This window comes from Genypterus blacodes, unplaced genomic scaffold, assembly GCF_046128005.1.
Source record: "Genypterus blacodes isolate CSIRO-AG114 ecotype Tasmania unplaced genomic scaffold, CSIRO-AGI_Gbla_v1 ptg000067l_1, whole genome shotgun sequence".
Classification (NCBI taxonomy): Eukaryota; Metazoa; Chordata; class Actinopteri; order Ophidiiformes; family Ophidiidae; genus Genypterus; species Genypterus blacodes.
This window is the reverse complement of record NW_027466879.1, coordinates 5,186,223-5,206,635: the sequence shown is the minus strand read 5'-3', so window position 1 is coordinate 5,206,635 and position 20,413 is coordinate 5,186,223. Positions and strand designations below refer to the sequence as shown.

Here is a 20,413-nt window from a genome sequence, read left to right as displayed (position 1 = left end):
ATTGTTGAGATGAACAGGCGTATTCACTGATTTAGACCAGAAATGAGATTACAAAGTCAGTGACTGAGTCTAATGCAGTGGGAGATTAGAAAGGGAGAAGAAATCATTTTCACTTGGCCATTGTTGTCATGGGGACAGAGCTGTTGCTCTGAGCAGTGTAAGGCAGTGATTCACAGTGTGTTTTGTCTGTACGGCTGCCTTAATTGCACTTTATAAGAGACCCGACTGACAACCGACTCTCTACCTGACTGGATATATGGACACTATCTGTCTGTGTGCACGGGCTGCTTTCATGTCGTTATTCATTCACACACAGCACGTTTAGATATCCCCATTGATGACATAAAATATGTAAAATGTGTACATCTGCAAGCCACTGAGGCGCTGCTGTACCGGCACTTGCCTTATTGACGCGTAGCCTGTCTGTGGATAACGTCCAAAGCGATGCAGATGTTTATTTGTAGCACTTCCGGTCCATTCATTCTTCTTCTGGTTCGTAACTTTCAGGCAAACATTTAGACGTTTCCATACTGCGATACACCACCATGTGCTAACGCTGACGATGACGTGACGCGCCGTGGCGTGACGGTGCAAAAACTGTGTGCCCCTTCCCGTAAACATCACCTGCCCTCTGATTAGGGGCTTACCTGTATACACTTAGGCCCTACTCCACATACCACCCACTGGGCAACAAGGGAACTACAAGTGGACCCATTATTTCTTATAAATACACACATCATAGTGAACACAGATTTAAAACATACAATATGTCTGTGTGTCTGGACAACATGTAAATGTAAATGTATGAAGAGAGAGATGCAGTACAACAATATATAATTTGCAAATGTCCATGGTACTTATGGCAATCTGAAGGTCATAAACTGTATGCATACAAGAATGAAAGGCAGTGGCATATAATATAAGACTGCACTGGAAACAACAATACGTGTTATCAACTGTACTAACGGGATTTGCATAACCACATGTCTCTTTAACAAAAGCCCTAGAACAGACCTGCCATGCGATACAATGAATGAATAGTATTTTACTTCCACAATACAGCTACATATTCTAAACATGAGCAAAGTATCCACAGTCAACGTGCAACATTTGCAAATTAGTCCATAGAATTTACAGCAAATACTTAAACATATTTGATTCTGGAATAGCAAAGCGGTCCATAGTGGCTTGTTAAGTTTGTTCAGTCTCTTCCTACTGGTTGGCTGAGATCTGAGTTGTTTGGGTACAAAACATTGCACAGTCTGATGGCTGTAGGCACAACAGTGAATGCTGAGGCAAAGGGTGACTATGTTGTGTATCTTCATCTTGCCTGAGAGGGGGTGGAAGGTGTTCTCCAGAATTGAGTTTAGTTTAGTCCTCATATTCCCCTTTGCTTCTGCCTCCAGGCTAAGAGCAGAGTGCCTTTTTTCACCAGTTTACTACTCCTACCTACATTCTCAACCTCCACAGCACAACTCCTCAAAGAGCAACTCGCTGGCTACCACCAACGGTTTGAATGTGTCGTGAAGGACCAGAGCCTCCAGTGAATGATCTACTCCACCCTCTTGTACTTTTCCTCCATCTTACTGCACTTGATTTTGTTTTTAATGCGTAACGGCCAGGCACATGTAGGGCGACGGCATCTCCACCTCCTCACTCTGACTGGTGACAGGTGCGGTGACAGCCGTCAGTTTGGTCTTCCTCTGTCAGGAAAAGATCACTCCAAAGATCACTCTTTTGTCACACAGACATTGAGCTGCAGATGGTTTTCCTTGCTCTAAATGACAAAATTCTATTCCTCCGTGCCGATGTGTTCCAACAGGAAGAAATCACCTCCTCCAAGAGCTTTCATGGTGCACACTGAAATGTCTGACACACTCTCTGAAGCCCAAAATCATTACAAGGTTGACATCCAGACACTGCTGCCTAAGAAGTGACGGTTTTAAATACACTGGAGTCAGACTGAACATGAGTCTCTACGCTCATCCTGGCAACTATAAAGGGTCGCTCCACCAGTTTTAGACATCAAATTCAGTTTATTGTAATGGGTGAACTATTCAGTATGTCACAACACATTTGGAAAGTCTTTCGTGTCTGTACAGTAGATGGCGCTGTGCAAATTCAGGGGCTTTGGACACAAGTCACTGCCAGAATACAAGTTTTCAAGACTGAGGCCTATTCAGAGTCATCTTATTTAATGCGTGACCCAAACTCAGGAGTGGCGTAAGTTTTCAAGCTTATAGTCTTAAGCTTATAGACATCAGGTCACCTTTCCTTGACTCGGCACAGCGCCCTCTACAGCCACAAAAGACTGCATACAGTTGATATTGTGTGCTGAATAGTGCTCCCCAATACCAATTCATTGAATATAATGTGTAAAATTGGTGGAATTTCCCTCTAGAATCTAATAAAGCACATTTAGAATTATATCTTTGAGAGCCAAGTTTTTGATATTAATAGCGTTTTTATTATTGAGTTATTAAAATAACCGAGTTGCCTATTGTAGAGCTGCACAATAACAACAACACTGTGTCTGTAAATTATTAAACATTACCAGGGCATGTTGGGGGGGATACGGCAAGTTAGCTTTTGATTAAGTTTTGTAAGAAATATATTGAAACAACTTTTAAATTTTTAATCTTACTTTACTGGAATCCGGCAACTTTGATAAAATATTCTATTTAAATTGGATGTGAAGTGAACCCCTGGAGTGGTGCAATGGAAAATCTGAGTGAAGAGGGCGGTGGAGCAAAAAAGGAAGAAACCACAGGAAGTACTCTGTTTAGGTTTATTTAGCAGAGTATTTAATACTATACAAGTCAGGTGACACAAAAGCAGCTCATAGTAAAAAAGTGTGAAGTCCATACCCAAGTGGGAATGGGCATGAGAATGTAGTAATCAATAAAGAAGCAATCATTTGGTAAACAGGAATAATACTTTAAGCTCGCCAAGTAAAGAGATGATAAATAATAGATAGCAATTCAATAATGATTTTGATGAAACTTGAAAAATCTAACTGGACTTTTCCTGATCCTGTCTATCATTCATTTTGATCAACTTGATGATTAACTCGATTTGAGCAATTTACACTGAAGCTCTGAAGTGCTTAAAACACACTAACACGGTTATGTGTTACAATTAATAAGGTGAGAAAACAGCGTGTGACAAAAAAGGCAAGTGAGCTGAGACGAGTGATCAGTGTGTGATAGCTCTTCATTTAATTAGTTATACGTGTCTGATGCAAATATATCATTACTGCTAATTGGACGGGAATACATTATGATTGCATTTTAAATCTAGTTTCATTTTCTAACATACGCATTTATTTGGTGTTTATATATTTTGTTTGCTACATTCCATAGACAAAAAGCATTACACAACAAGTGACAGCCTGAGATTATAACCTTTGTCAGCAAGGCGGGTTTGGTTTAATCTATGATGTGTGATGACATGAACAAATCTCACTTCCACTTTTGACAATTTACTTTACAAAGAGTATAAACTAGATATATGCTGTACTTTGTCAGCCATCAAGAAACTTTTATTCCATGGCATTGTGGTTATATGCATCTAATTGTGAATGTATTTGTATTCCTCTTTCCTACAGGAGTACATCCTATGTATAGTCAGTTTAATGTTCGCTTAATGGCTGGGGAAATCAGCATATGAACCTTGTGTGCCGATTCACCCAAACATCACATTCTTTGCAGCTCTTTCACTAAAAGCTGCAAGCAAACACAAATCTCAATACCTAAGGTTAGTATATGAGCACAACTTGTAGGCGACAGACTTAACGACAGAACAGAACGTGACATACAATGGAGGAGGTCACACAGCAGGGATGGGTTATGAGGAGTCACAGTGCTGAGTAACAGTCGCAGTCTGCTAAATTCCCACTAATGAGATATGTATATGGACTCTCACTGCACACAGGGGCGGAATACATGAATAAATAAATAAATACGCCTTTTGAATTACATGTAGTTTGGAAACCAGACAGACTTGCCTACTGAGAGATCTTATCATTTCTGACCCTGATCCACAAAGACTTCATCAACATCGTATATAGCCAATAGGAGGGCAATCTGACAACTTGGAAAATTTTATGACGTGTAGTTTACATATTGTCATCAATGCTCCTGAATAAAAGGTGAAAAATAATCAATAGTAAGGCCTGGCTGCTGACATCAAAGCAGTCACTTCGCCTATCCACCGCCTCCACTACTGCATTAGCACACAGTGAAACGTGTGTGTAAACCAAGCTGCCTCAGTATCTCTCAAATAGCACAGAATAGACTGTGATGTTTTTAATACATGTCACCGTGACGTAATACTGTTGCATTTTAAATATTTAACGCCGTGTACCTGCTGATAAATAATACAGCAAAACCCAGGAGCAGGACCTACATTTCCTTTCCCGAGCTTCCTCTGAATTAGAGCCACCAGAACACTTGCACTGCACTGTTGGTGGTTTATCTGACATCAGCTGTTATTATTCAGCCCTTCTGCATCACACAGCTACTGAAATATGGATCTGTAACTCTAGTTTGGTGTGTGAAGTTAGAAACTCAATATGAACATGCATGACAATATAGCACGTTGAAAGTCGTGAAATCTTTTATTGCAGGGTCTCCACTCAAGAAGCAATGAATTATATTATGTATTGTGCTTCCATTCACAGCTTGTTACAGCATTTCAGAGTATTTGATAACTGGTAACTGATAAATGTGATTCAGTCTGTCGCTGTATTTTGCAGTCAGTCATTTTGCAGTCATTTCTAAAGTAATCTGACATCTCTGGTCAGATAATACCAGCAGCATACCATCTCTCAAAAAACTACAGGGGCCTTCCTGTTTTGCAGTTTTGCTCTCTGCATGATAAGTGACGTAATGCCACTTGTGCTTGTACCCTTGTTGAGGATGGACTTTAGTCATTGGTCCCTGATTAGAGATACCTTGTTATGAACATAATAGCATCCATCAGTGACAGCCAAGCCCATAGACAACATACTTGTTTATTAGCGAGTAGTTATATAACAAGCTAAGTGTGTGGCTAATTTCCCAGTTGATTTCCCCAGTCAGACCATTTGGGTCCCGAGAACCAAGACTGTGACAGAGATAGAGGGTATAATTAAACACTACAAGGGAAATTAAACTATGATTTTTGGACAGCAGGCAAGGTGATAGTGATAAACAATACTCATGTGAGCAGTCATAATAAAATAATAAAGATGTGGCCTGTTTGCTGGTGCTTGTCTACACTGGTGAGAAGAGTACAGTTTCTTGATATGTTAAATATCGACTTTCATTCCCCACCCGTAAGTACTGGCTTTCTAGCTTTAGCAATAGATTTGCGGTTATCCTCAATTTCTTTCCGCTGCCTTGCACTGAATATTACACTGAAGGTCTTCGGCTTGTCCCCCTGGAAAGTGAACGGTCTCGGCTGAAATCATTTTTTTCTTTCATCTGTAAAGCAGGTGAAAAATGTCTCTCATCTGATTCAGTGTCCCTGAATCTCAGCCTTTTTTTTCTCCGAGACCGTCCTGTCATTCAGAAGAGGAAAATGAATGAGGTCACTATCTTGTGCACAGTACAAGCAGAGCTGCACCGACACGGCTGGAGGCTCAACTGCAGATTCAGCTTGTTTTTAACAAACTATAAGGGCTTGTGTGCTTTTCTACTAGGCTTTGGTAATGTCCTGTTTGTCTTCAATGTTTAGGAATCAATTAAAAACATTATAGCCATCCAGAGCAAAAGCATTCACAGCGCAATTTCAGTATTAAAGTATTTCATTTTATCTTATCCACTTTCTTGAATGTAAAGTAACATTAATGTGACACACTCACTCACACACACTGTGGTTTACACGTTCCTCAACTCACTGAATAGTGCTGACGCCACACAAAGACCAACACATGTCATCAGGAAGCATCATTAGCTTTGGATGTAGCTAATTGTTAGCTTCAAATGTTGTATTTGCTCTGAACAGATGGGTTGAAAGCTGTGCTAGGGGGCTCATTGGAAGGTGGTTAATACCAGATGGAAAAGCAGTACGTATGACTTCAGAGTTCAGTACATATGAGCACTTTTCAGCAGAAACAATCAAAACAAGTATACACACAGAGGCTCGGAAGATCTTAATAGTGCTTTTGCCCAAAAGGTTGAAAGGTCACATTATGCCTCACAGCAGGTAAACTTGAGTTTCATCTCGAATTCCAAGTTAAGAAACAATTAAACACCTTTGGAAACCCTCCATGATTTGCATGTACAACTGGGTCGAAGTGAGGTATGACATCAAAGGTGTGTAATTGAGTAACCAAGTAGTAATGTGGTGGTCTTAAATACTTGAATTAGATCTGTTCGAGGTTTAAGAGGTTTAAGTCAATAATATGTATCACTGACAATGGAGTGACATATTTTTCCTACACACTCTCTATCCTCTCTCTTTCTGAGCCCCCCTCACTTCCACTCTCGTTTATTTCATTTCATTCTACCATTTCAACTCTCTCCTGCCCTTCATCTCCTCCCACGAGAGGCTGATGCCTCAAAGGGAGCGTGAGGAAGGATCCATCAGCCAGACTCCAGTTCTCTTGGGGAGCCAGCATGTTGCTCTGTTCTGCTCTGTTCACTATCGTTTCTGTCCAACCCCAGATAGCCTTTAGATCACAGGGCCTGTTTTCAAATTTGTACCAAAGCTGTAAGGGATTGTAATTATATGCCTTTTTGGACATTCACCACTATACTACTCGCATTCCCCAAGCCACTTGCTGTATGTCTTCCCTATGTGAGACACCTCTTTATGAATGCAGGCTATGTGCTTAAAGACATCATTCCACGCCTTGGATGTTCCTATACACTGATGGATTGGCAGTGTGTTAATGTGTGTTTTATGGTGGAAGGTGGGAGGGTCAAAGAGGGAAACCCACAGAGGCTTTAAAGAATTGAAAATTAATCTGCCAGACTTATCTTGTGTGTTTTGGAGCAGCAGCTGGAGACAACGGCGTGGCACTTTGAGCCCTCACGCTGGACCAAAACAAAGCCTCATTCATCCCCATATAACAACATCTGGGCATGCTTAACAGCACGGATAAATAAACAAGCCCTGTGGACACTAAATCCCCTGCACTCAATCACTCCCGCTCTCTCCCCGCCCGCTCACCCTCGCCATTCCAAAGGCCGTAGGTTGTTGGCGTGGGACTGGCACATCGGCGCTGATAGTGCGCCTCCGATTAATTAGCCAAGTGTTATCTCATTAGTAATTGCCGGCAGACGAAAAAAGAGAATACTCCCTTACACTTGCAAACAACCTCTGGCCAAAAATCAGAGTGATTTTATCCTCGACTATAACCTCTGTGATCTTTAGATGCTGAGTAGGAGTACTGGAAGAGAGGCATGTGAAAGCTGTTTGGTGAAAGTGTCCATCGTTACTGCTTATGGTTCACATTTATTCCAGAGATCGTGCAGAATTAAACCGAGCAGCCTGAAGCACATCCTAATGACTCCCTATCAGCAGGCAACCTAATGGTTTCTTTGTCTTTAAGTTATCCGTCTTTGTGGACATCGGCAACATTTGCACAGTGCTGTAAGCAAAAGTCAGCACCATCTGACACAGTTTTGAATCCCTTGCATTCCTCAACACCTGTGCCTCAATGTTATTTAAAGCACTCAGGGGCTGCACCGACAATCAGCCAGCGGCTATTTGCTAGTCTATGCGTGTGTGTGCTTTTGTGTGTGTTTGTGTGTGTGTGTGCGTGTGCGTGCGTGTGCGTGTGCATGTGCGTGTGCGCGCACGTATGTGTGTGTGTGTGCATGGAGAAATTTGATTTCTTGTGCATAGCAACCATGAGCAGAAAGCTCTCTACAAAATCAGTGACACCATGGCAGCCATTATATGTAAGCAAAGGCAACATGATACCTATTCTATACTACCTCTATGAGACTATCATAAAATAGATGTGACTTTGCAACTACAGATGAACTAAATATCTAAAAGTAGATATAAAAAGTAGATATAAAACCAAGGCATAGTGCAGGTACAGTGAACATTGCATTGTGTCTTATTGCACTGCATCATCTCACAGTGATAAAGGGCTAACATGCATTGTATTGCATTGTTGGTTGAACTGAACTGAACTGGATCATTGGAAATGTATTAAACTACAGCCCGTATGTGTTTCAGAGAGAGAGAGAAAGAGAGAGAGAGAGAGAGAGAGAGAGAGAGAGAGAGAGAGAGAGAGAGAGAGCAATGCAAAATCCTAATACAAAGGTTGCAATTTTAAAAAACAGTAAAAGTCAAAGGAATCTACATTTCCACGGTGCACTCGGTCATCCAGGAATGATTTCAAAGGTATGAGGATGTTTTTCTACAGGACTGAGCAGCCTCTTATCTGTAGTTGTAGTGTAGTGGCTTGCTGGTGCTTATCAGTCCATACCACCTCCAGGTTCCAGCAGGACTGTGAGGGTTTAATCTGGGCGTCACTTGAGTCCCTCTGGGCTTTTTCAAGTCATAAGGCTTCAAACAGTGACAGATTCTGATACATTACTATCACGCACAGCCATGTTTTTTGCATGTATGCATCAGTAATTGAAATGGAAAATACATACAGCAGAGCACCGTATATAATCAAAATATGATATTATATTTCACTGCCAGATTTCTCAATCACCAACCTTTTCAGAATGCTGTAATATGACATGAAATATGATTTTGTTTACTGAACGAGCATATTCTGGATTCCTCACACACAGAATAGTTTACGTGTGTGTGTGTGTGTGTGTGTGTGTGTGTGTGTGTGTGTGTGTGTGTGTTGGTGTGTTGGTGTGTTGGTGTGTGTGAGAATTGATTAGATGGATATGAAAACACTGGACAATACTGGGGGCAGGTCACAGGAGAATTACATCAATGACAAACCACAGAAAAGTAAACAAAGAGAAGGCAATGGCTAATAAGGATGGAAGTTAGGGGAGCTGAGTCCGGTCTCGTCTGTTTCTCTGAGTGTGTCAGAGAGCCTGTTCAGGAGGGAGGAGGCCCAGTGGGAGAAGCCTCTACCCCTGCTGCACTCTCTCAATTAAGAGGAGCAACACATTCCTGCAACCTGCAAGCAGAGCAGTGGAGGAGGATGTGAGTTAGGACAGCAGTAAGGACTGAAACCATGGAGGTACTGGTTAAGAAGGAAACTAGTGTGTTGCACTTTTTCAAGGACATCTCAAGGATTAGGATCATGAAACAAACGTGGGAATCATAACTGAGGGGAAGAAAGTTGTCACCATGTTTCAATCTCTTAAACACCAGTGGATCTTGTTTAGGTGTTGCAGTGGTCTATGTTGTATGTACAGTTTATCATCTGCTGGCATGTTGGTCAAGAATGAAAAACATTAGTTCAGGGCAGGATTGCAGATGTCACAGAGATTTGACAAGACTGACAAGTGAGGGAAAAGAATAAAAGCCTTGCACAGATCCAGATCAGGTCCAGGATTCTTTGATACTTTGAATATAGCTGTGACAGTTCTATTGCTTGAACTGACAATGTGACAGTGAGGTGAAAGTGTGTGACAACCAAAGATGAAAACTCTTTCTCATGTTTTAAACAGGAACTGGGGTGGAATTTCACTTTTTTTGGGCTGAATTTCAGCTCCTTTAAGCGTGTTCTTTTGTTTGAATGACCAGGAAATAGGAAGCAGTTCTCTATTCCTTCCTTTCTTTTGTCCTGTTCTTTCCAACCGGAATTAATGTAAATGAAATAGAAAATGGACCGGGGCTTGTATTCTTTTATTCGTGCACAGAATGGTTATTTTAACCATACAGAACTGCTTCACAGCTTCAGAGACATATTAGTTTGTTGCTCATGGATATTACTGAAAGAATAATTAACCATTAGCTAAATCTGTTTGTTGTTGTGTAACAGTATGAATGAAATGCAAAACATTGCAAAATCTTTTTTTTGATGCTGAAGTGATGCTAAATTAGCGGTTGTCCAGCTTGTTGTCTCAAACAGCAGGTAGGTGCTGAACAGCAGCGGGTAATGTCTGCTTCAAATGATCCACTGCTGCCCACTGGGGCCACTGATTGGACCAATCTACATGCAAATAGTCATGTGTATTACATCAGGGGAATAGCAATGCACAAAGTGCCCTTGATTAATGAGTGAATGGATCTGCTGTTACAAAAAAAATGTAATTGAGTCTGAGGTACAACACATTACAGTCACCTAATTCTGCTGTAATCAATACCCAAACCACACAAATGTGATTTATTTGAACATTTGTTTAGTTACTATCTTCCATGAAACATCATCCCACCTGTTGGTTGTAAATTACAATTTATTTTAAGAAAAAATGTGCGTATTAAGTATTTCAAAAAGCCTGAACGGAAGCAGGCAATGTTATATTGTTCATACTCTCCATATGCTTACATGGATGATGGCACGAGTGTGGCAGTGACATCATACGTGGTGTGCACCCTGACCAGAGTGAAGTATAAACCTCACTTAATGGCACCCTAACTGGCTAACAGCGTCTTTGGAGAGCTCATCTTGCCGTCACCTTGGCTGAACACAGTATTGTTCATGTGGCTATGAACTTGTGGGTCTTGATTAGGCCGTTATGGATGCCTGTCACTACACAGATCCTACAGGCAAAGATAGTCGCCCACATCTAGTATTTCTTCACACCACAACAGTCACAACATGCAAAAGGATGTCGGATAGTTTCAAAGATTCATCCAAGTGTTCCGGTTGCAGGGCTTGAGCGGATGTAGAATTACAGCAGGAACAATTACATCAGCTCACACTGTCTTGCACATGAATGACCCTAAACGCTCCTGTCATGAATACTCAGCAAACGAGCTAAAAAGTAAAATCGATGTCTTCCTTTTTTCATCCATTCATATTGTATTTGCATTTGGGTCAGCAGGGACTAAGCAGTGTTGGACACGTTGGTTTGAAATGGCAGCTTTAGCCTCGTGATGAATAAAAAGGCCCCATAGTAAAGAAAGGTGAAAAGGAAGAGTGATGAATGCTGGGATATGTTCAAGTGAGTATCATTGCTGATACTCGTTGCCTCTAGTTCTTCACAGGTAGGATAGATTTGAGGACATAATGATTATTAATTCCCAAAGAGCTACAGGATCACTGAAGCTTTGTTCCATGATGACACCAACCAAGCGTCAAGAGGCACACAGCCCCTCTTCCTCTTGTATTTAATGGCGCCACCTACTGCATAGGAATGTGTCAGAAACAGGAAACAGGACATAACGGAAATGCTGCCTAGTCACATATGACTTTTAATAACTCTCTTAAAAGTTGCTCGCTTTTTGCACCAAACTTCTGTAGCAGTGGGAGCCCATCTGTTGACTCCCTCTGCTCCCATGATAAGCAGCCATGCAGCTTTGGCAAAACAACAAAGTCAAAGGAAAGACAAAGTTATGAAGGTTTCTTATATTTCCATAATTTGAAGATGAAAAACGGTTTTAGTTTTATAGTAATAAGCACTAACCTATGTTGACATGAGACTCCATTCCACCTGGAATTTCATAATACATGTTTACGGATAAGTTCAGATTTTAAATTGACACTTTCATGATAATGAAGTAGCACAATTTTATGATTATGGACTTCAAAAAGCATCCACACAATAATTAAAATAAAAAGTATAAAAAGCCCACCCGCTGCCTGTGAGGAACTAGGACACAATTATGTTTTGTACCTCTTTTTTCTTTTAACAAAAACATTATGTTCATTGTGCGTGGAAGTGATTTTTCCAAATAAAGACAGAACAGCTTGTTTTGTTCCTAAAGATGAGTTCTTTAATTGCCACATTGCCTTTCAAATATTGAGATTGGATTGACACAAACTCCACCTGGAACACTGGCTTATTGTGTCCCTTTACTGTCTAAATGTGGACGTGTGTTCCTCAAAGACAGCTCGAGCTACAGGGTGTTATCTTGCTGCTGACACACTGTGATGCAAACATTTTACAACAAATTGTTTTCTCTTTGTTTTAAACCTAGAGCTGCTCCATCAGTCATACAGGAGAGCTGAGTGGAGCAGCTTCATACTAACAGCATCTGAGAGCCTCTTTGTACAGACTCTGGTTTCATTGACATGTTTGTGTTGTCTTTGAGTGTGCCATTTGTCATCCGCTTTGTTTTTATTGACCTATGAAGCTCACTTACCACTTGTTTACCACTTATACAATATTTCAAACATTGTTCACAACTTTAACCGATATAAAGCTCCTGAATGATGCTCAGGAGGTCACTTTACATTGCAAAACACATATATCACTTGTTGCAAAAGGCAGATTTGATGAAAAGAGTGTAGAGTTTTACAGTTCATTCTTTTTTATTCTCCCTATTTCTCTTTTTTATTATTTTGTTACTCTTAAGTAAATGTCAGCGTTATACAGTAGAAGCCCCTGCAGACTGGCCTATTGTATAGTTTGTTTGTTTTTATCATCTATTTACACATTTGCAAGGTATAATCCCGGACACATATTAAAGTAACTATTTGCACAAAATAGTGTTAAAGTCATGCTTAAGTGTAATGAAACAAAGGTTGTCAGAGGTGCGAGTGTGAAATCGATTAGTTTGGCCTCATTAAAGGATGAACCTTAGCATTGCAGTGTAGTTCCACCCTACATAAGTGTGTTGTTCCTTTATCAGCCTGTTTTCAGTGTATGTTTATGCATGTGCATGTGTGTATGCTGGAAATTTCCCTTCAGAATCCATTGGTAGGAGCACCCAAAGAGAACTTTTATCCTCCCTAAGATCTGCCAACAAAGTGTATTCCTGCTGTGAAGCGCTGCAGCATCAAGCAGCTGCTTATTATTTGTATCAACGCCATGTGGCATGAAGCAAGTGGATGCTGTCCTACAGAAGAATAATCTCTATTTATATCTCCATAATCCAATTTTCAGGATGGATTTTCTTACCAGCATGGTTTTGGGGATCATATCAGCAGCACATCTAAAGGGAGGCTGGCAGAACCGGGGCCACATGTTACAATCACTGGATCATATAAACTAACAGCACAGCGTTTGAAATTTTTTAGAGCATACAATTCAATAATGTTTTGACAAGGCTGAACCAGTATTCCTTTTTGCCAGCTTCTTATTTGAATTTCCTTATCTGCCTTTAAAGTGGTGCATTGGCTGTGGTCAGCCTCAACCCTGCACAGAAAATGGTTGAAGTCATACATTTATTGAAGGGCAAAAATACAATAAACATAAACTTGGCATCTTTCAATTAAATATTCAGGTTAAAATAAATCTCATTATCCCATTGCATGCAAAAAAAACTTTTTTCATCAATATTTCCTACATAAATCACTGTGCCTATTACAAACAGATGATCAGAATTCATCAGATGTCTCACTGACATTGTTATTGCCCTAATTCTGCAAGTATATTAACAATTTCTATTGAAAAAAGTAAATTTCTCTCTGACGTATACAGAAGATCACCATAGGGAGGCTCCATCACTTTCTCTCCTGTGCTTTCAAAGCATCATACCTGAAGTGTTATGTAAACAGGTAACAATGCTCATATCATCCCTAATCTCAATCTATATTTGCATGCTTTTGTTTCCTCTCTGTAGATGGGCCGCTGGGACCTCGGGGTCTAGTGGAGGCGACGGAGATGTGCACACAGGAATGCTTGGTCCTGGGACATTCAGACAACTGCTGGATGCCTCCAACCTTGGGAACGTACCAGCAGCCAAAATCCCCCATGTCCAGCTTTGCATCTCAGAGGGAGTGGGGTCCCAAGGACAAACTCCTCAATGGACACACTCTGACCAGAACCTGGAAAAATGAAAGCGGACGGTCGGAGCATTTTGGTGACAGGAAGCAGTTTGGAAGCGGAGAAGGACACTTCACCAACAGTGGCATGGCTGATATCCCACTGGTGAGTCTGAAGTCCTGCCAGCCAACCTCATGCCCAGACAGCCCAAAGGAGCAGCAGCTATAAGAGGGACTCTGAAACGTCCTTACAGCTGGACAACAAACAAAGCCACTCATTTGAGCTCTTCTTGCTTTATTTCTCTTTCTTTCCTCATTCCCTCCCACTTGCGTTGATGCTTCTGCGACGTGATAGCTACATGTACTATGTAGGCCACAGAACTATAGTGCTTATGCTGTGTTTTCCACAATCCGACTTCACTACACTCTAGAAGAAACCTCCTTTTTTTAAACTCCATCGATTTCCGCAAATTCACATTTCAACTTCGAGAGTGAGTCGGACAAATGGAGGAAGGACACGTGAAATGAGACAATGAAAACAAGTAAAAAAGAAAAAAAAGAAAAACTTCAGTGGCTGACCAATATATACCAATATGTGTGGTGTGGTTGTTATTGAGTTGTTCAGGACTATATTAATCGACACAATCAAAGAAAATGGATCTACATTTCAGAGAGTGTTGTTCTAATAACACTGTTAGTGGACACTTGTTTATTCGTCATTGTCTGTGTGTTTGTAAATAGGACTTATTAACCACTATCATGTACCTGTAATAATCACAGTGAACAGGACGGCTTTGGGCTGTTGATCACCATGAAGGCTCGTCATCAGGATTTGGGATCTTAATTGGATAAAGATCTATATTGTGGCATGATGTACAAGTCAACACGTGTTATTTTTATTCAAATCCCAATTGTTGCTTTCAAAACAATCTCTCATTCGTATTATACACAAAATTGCCCATATTTCATAATAATTTTATGAAAGTAACGCCACAAGCAAACATTTTTTTAAACATTTCGTATGAAGGATGTCAGTGCTCAGTATCTACACTATTAAAATGAAAAACAGAAATCTCTCCTCTATAAGCAGATTTTGAAACTGTGTACAATTAAATAGCAATATATTTGTAAATGGCTAAATGTTTTATCTAAGGTTGGTCTTAACACTGTATAGATTTTATTCAAATTGTGATTTAACTGAGTGCAATTCCTCAGTAGTACTTGCAATTTAATGACATATGTATATATTATTTCGACACAATATATTATTTTCCATAGGTAAGATTAAAGTTGAATAATCACTGTGCCTTCATGAAGTTTTGTCAAACACTGAATTATGCCTATTTCAATATTCCAAACATGTTGGCTACAAAGGAAACCCTGTCTGTTATTGAAATGCCTTATGCATCAAATGTTTGCTAAATTGAGACCTAATTACACGTCTATTAAAACAAAAACCCAGTCATTGGTTTTGACGCAAAATACAAAGGCATGTGCTGATTGATGAGTCAACCATGACAGATTGTTTGATAATGGTTACTTTATATTATTTTTCCCACAGCATGAACGGCAAGTTACACAATGGAAAAGCATGCTAAAAGATATAGCTTTTAAAATTAACTTGATCATTTGTGTCATTTTATTTTGTTGAGATATACTTGATTTGTGCATTTAAGAGGCGTTCAGTTTTGTAAAGCACTTTCATATTTATGTCACAATATAAAGAAGTTAAGTGGGATGGAGTGATTTGCTTATCGCAGTATGTTTGTCATTTGTGCGGGTGTTTGACATCACAGATACTGAAACAGTTAATCCTTGTTACTACTCTACAGGTATACAGCTACTGCAATAAATGTTTTAATTATGTGTATGTTTTATTTGTGAACAGGATGATCTTAGAATGTGTGACTCTTCTGCATGGATGTTTGCTCGTATGAGTTAAATTTCGAGCCCAGAAAAGGTCCGAAACATTATCACAAAATTAACATTAAGTGTTCAGTTCATAACAGTACAGGTCACTATTTTCCTAAACTAAGCAGCAACTTCTAATGCATCATGATGTTAAGGTCCATATAGACACATTTCATGACATAATCAAACACATGAGGGCATTAATGCAGTATGGCAGCTGTGTTAAAATTAACCTATTTTCTGGCCCACATTAGACATTTTTCTCTTGTCATTTTTGAAGGAGACAATTGTGGGAATGTGACATTCTGCCATGCAAGATGTTGTAAACGCTGTACAGTGAAAAAAATACTTACCGTGTTATTATTATTATTCAATAGACAGGACAAGATCTTTTGGCTTGTGAAATTTTTATATTATTGCCAAAACGCTTTACTGGCATTTACTGGCAGAATGATTTACTCCAGTCCTTGTTTGTTGTTCTCAACCAAATAGCTTTTAAGTCCTTATTTCTTGTTTACAGCATGAGTTGTGGAGGGAATTAATTTTTTTTATCATTTAATTAATCTAGTTTTGGAGAATATTTTTTGGTCTTTAGTTTTTTGGCAGACATTTCTCAACTTTTCTTCAAAAGTCTTTCAAATTCTTGATTTTATTGTGAAACAAGTATTAATAACCAAGGAAAGTAGATTCTTGAAGACGTTTCACCTCTCGTAAGAGATGAATCTGGAGTTGCCTTTACCAGCAACTCTAATTTTCTAACATTTACTTTCCTTGGATACCATGACGTGCACGACTGAGAACCTTCACAGACAAGTATCAATAACCTTTAAAATCATAATAATAATAACACATTTTTTATTCTTTGCGGAAGTTCTGCGAGCTTGACATGAATGTTGAGATTTCCTGGAGCCATTTTGGTTTTGCTAATGATGCTTGTGCTTCTCCGCGGCATTGCTCCTTGCACTGATGCAGTAAGATATACTGCTGCTCCATTGGAGACGCTGGAACATGGAAGGTTTACTGTGTCAATAGAAGAGGAGCTTCATTTGAAGGGGGCATTTATGCCAACTTTGTGTTCATTAAATTCACATTAGTGGATTTACCTTTATAGTATTTCAGATGTGCGGAAAGGTGAATTCCACTCGCATTCAAATGGCCTTCATATGGCAAGGCATCAGGCATGATGATGAATTGATGATTATCATGTTGCTTCTCCTGCAAATTATCATGTTTTGTGGTGCATAGATGCTTTGATAGCATTACAGTTCTTTGCTCATCAGCACAGAGACAATCAGAATTCAATTTGCATGATTCTACTGGCCAGGAATGGAGGGCCAGGCACCCAGAATAACCCCTGAGGTAATTATATTTCCTTTATATGCCTTCTTTCTTCTTTCTTTTTCTCACTGTAATATTTGATATATTTATCAGCCGTCGCCCAGTGGACCTGCTTAAATTCTTATTTGCCATGCTGGCTATATCGACTTGGGCAAGAATAGTTTCTGAGAAGCTTCAAAGCTAATTGCCTTGGAAATGTGAGGGGTAGTAAATTAGTGTCACGCCACAACCAGGAAAAAAAAAGGTTCCCTGTCGCATTTTCTTTCAGATGGCTTTGAGAATATTTTTTTAGACACAGAAGTCTAATGCACAAAGTGGAACAGAGAACGCATGCACTTCAGACGGACTCTCCACAAAGATACAGTAGACAGAAACAGCATCGTCATTTACATAATTTGAAGGCTATATTTGAAGATAATAAGCGCGTGCATTAAGGGTAGTCTGTTCCAATGTTTCAGTCACTTTCGTTTCATCTAATGAATGTGGGAGAATTCAATCTGGGCCTTAGCCAGTCAAACAGAATAACCCTGGGGCCTTGTGAGCCGAAATATCTCCAGCCAGGAGGGATCTGTTTGGATGGCTGCAAGAAGAAAGCACATGGCAGGCCCAGATCAGAAACCTGACTGCTGCTTAAGAAGGATCAAAGTTCTCTGAATTTGCAGCTGAGGAAGGTAAGATTTTACTCTTTCAATCACAAATAGGCAACATGTTTCTGGTTAAGCTGCAGAGATTTAGATTTAAACTGCTTGGTTACAAGGTGAGCCAATTTCCCCAATCGCAGCAGAATTTTTAAATTTATGTTGAAATTTGTTGCTAAACGTGGGGGATTTTTTCCCTATGATATCGAAACTCACTTACACTTCCATTACGTTTCCTTTGAGCAATCCTCTCCAAGCGTATCACACATTTAATCCCTAAAATAGCATAAGCAGTAGAGGGAGAAGGAAAACCATCTTAAGGTCAGTGCACAACATCTGTGTACGGCCATAAAGAAAAAATAAATCACAAAAAATGGATTATACTTTTTCACACATTTTTCTGCCCTTTAATACCAGATTGAAAGGGAAATGAGAGATGTAGTAATGTTTCGTTGATATGAGCACACTTTCGTTGTGCCACACACCGCCAAGGGTGAAGCTGAGGTCAGTGAAGTGTGAACCTCTGAACTCAGTTGCCGTTAGATAAACAGCAGAAAGAGGCCAGAGGACAAAAATAATGTGAAAATACTGTCCAATAATAAGTTTTATGAGAAATTGCACCTTACAGTCCAAAGTTATACTGTGCTTAGAATTGAATTATTTGAATATCCAGATATCACAATGTATCCCTTTTAACGGACTTTCTCAAGACAATCCATTCAGGGTGACGGGGTACAATTTCTGATTTATAGTATATAACTTTGTTTCATTGATTGTTGGTTAGACAAAACATTATAGACAATAAGATGGGAACGATGGTGTAACAATCTAACAGACCTCCAAAACCTCTAGAGTTTCTTTTGTGAAATTCGCTGTCTGGTATGGTGTTCCTGTTGTTCTCACACCTGATGAGGATGAATATCAAAATATGATAATATGTGTTGGACATATTGTAATTGTTTGTGGTCAGTTAGCATTCAGTGTTAAGAATGAGACCTGTTTGAAACATTGCAATAAACTGGTTCAGTCTTGCTTTCTTTCCAGCTGAGGAACACTGCCAAAGACAGGCCCGTCGCTTCCAAACACAGAGAGTATTATTCATTCTGTTCTGTCGTCATGCCTGGACTACAGCAATGCTTTGTTTACTTGCCTCAGCCAACTTTCCGTGGCTCACTTCCAACTGGTCCAAACTGCTGCTGCTCATCATTTAACTAACACCAGCTATAGGTCTCCCATTACTCAGGTATTAGACTCTCTTCATTACCAGATAAATCATTAATCAGGTTTAAAGCACAAGGCACAGCCCCGATTATTTCTCTGGATTACTGTGGTCACAACACTGTTTGGTCCTTTAGGTGCTCACTACATTTTATTGGTCAAACCACAGAGCAGGTTGAAGCTTGAGGGTAGTCGAGTTATTTACTCTCCTACTGCTGACAGTGAACTTCTGAACAGCCGCCTCCTAACTAGATTGTGGAGTGGGTGGTTTTGTAGAAAACACTTCAAATGACCTTCTTATCTGTTGCACCCCAGTCCTGCTTCCACAACTCCTCCCACTTTAGAACGATGATTGACAACTTAGATAGTAAGCCCCCATGTGGCAAATGTTGGTATTGTTGGGGACTAAACGCTTAGACGTCGTCACCAGAAGGCGTTACAGAGACATATTCTCAACAGAGCACTCAGTTTATGGATTCCTATCATGGTGTAATGAGGCTTTCAGCAAATTAAACCAAAAAGCATGTTTAATATTTTAATTAACCCCTTTATGGGCTTATTTTTAAGTCAAATGTTTGTTTCTTCGTCTATTCAATTTCTGTTGTACTGTTTTAATGAAATAGACATATTATACTGAGTTCCATGTTATTGCCATTTTGCAGTTTGTACTTGAGGCAAACCCTGCTCTGTTATCAGATGGCCTCGACCATGGCAGATGCCGGCGTCATGCTTTGTGGGTGTCTTTAAAAATGTGTCTAGAGGTAAGCCAGTAATCAAAAACAAAGCTTTCAGGGTATTTGGGTTTGGATGACTGGATGTACTTGTTTCTGCATCAGTTTGAAGTTTTGCAGATATTACCCCGTAGTTCTCTTTGATTGGATTAAATATAAATAAATATCTATAAATATTGAAATAGTGAATATATTGTGTATTCCTCATACTTTTCATTATGGATAAATGTAGAAAACAGATTATTCTGGCAAGTCTGAACATCAATTGAAAGAAAGAAAAAAAAAGAACCACTTGTGAGACCACTGATAGAGAGCGGTGACTGTTTCATCAGGAGCTAATGCTTTGGTGTGGATCAATGACCAGTCACTGGACCCAGAGGCCATTTAGAGAGCGCTCTGATGGCTTCAGTCTTTCCAGAAATCTGAACCACAAGAGCACAACAGACACATCTGTATGGATCGCTCCCCCAAAGCCAATCAAGGAACAAACACTCTGCCAATATTCCCTCCAGATGAGGCCTGAGCTCTGAACAGAGTGCTGGGATGAAAGGCAGAGAGCAGAGAGGGATTGTTGATTAACTTCTGTAGCCTCTGTGTACAAGAGAGGAGATGCCCAGGTGCAGACACACAGGCTGGAAACTACCTGCAGAATCATACCTGTCTACAGAGGCAATCGCAAACAGATTCCTGTCAACACCTGCTGTCTTTAAATACAGTGTGTTGGAATAGGTTGCGGAGTAGTTTGTTTCCTTTCCACCCATCAAAAAAGCCTGTTATTGCCTCTGGATAGACCTTATAATGGGCAAACCTGCAGTACTTTGGAAAAGTGAAGAATAAGGGTA

At 39.9% G+C, this 20,413-nt stretch overlaps 1 protein-coding gene across 1 annotated transcript in view; it reads left to right on the top strand.

Moving 5' to 3' along the window:
* The window catches only part of pcdh9 (protocadherin 9), a 177,635-nt gene extending 163,302 nt beyond the window's left edge, over positions 1-14,333 (top strand). Inside the window, exon 3 of the mRNA XM_076155917.1 lies at positions 13,594-14,333. Within this exon, the coding sequence (XP_076012032.1) occupies positions 13,594-13,964 (371 nt within the window). The 3' untranslated portion in view covers positions 13,965-14,333. The remainder of the gene's footprint in view (positions 1-13,593) is intronic.
* The last annotated feature ends 6,080 nt before the right edge of the window (positions 14,334-20,413 follow it).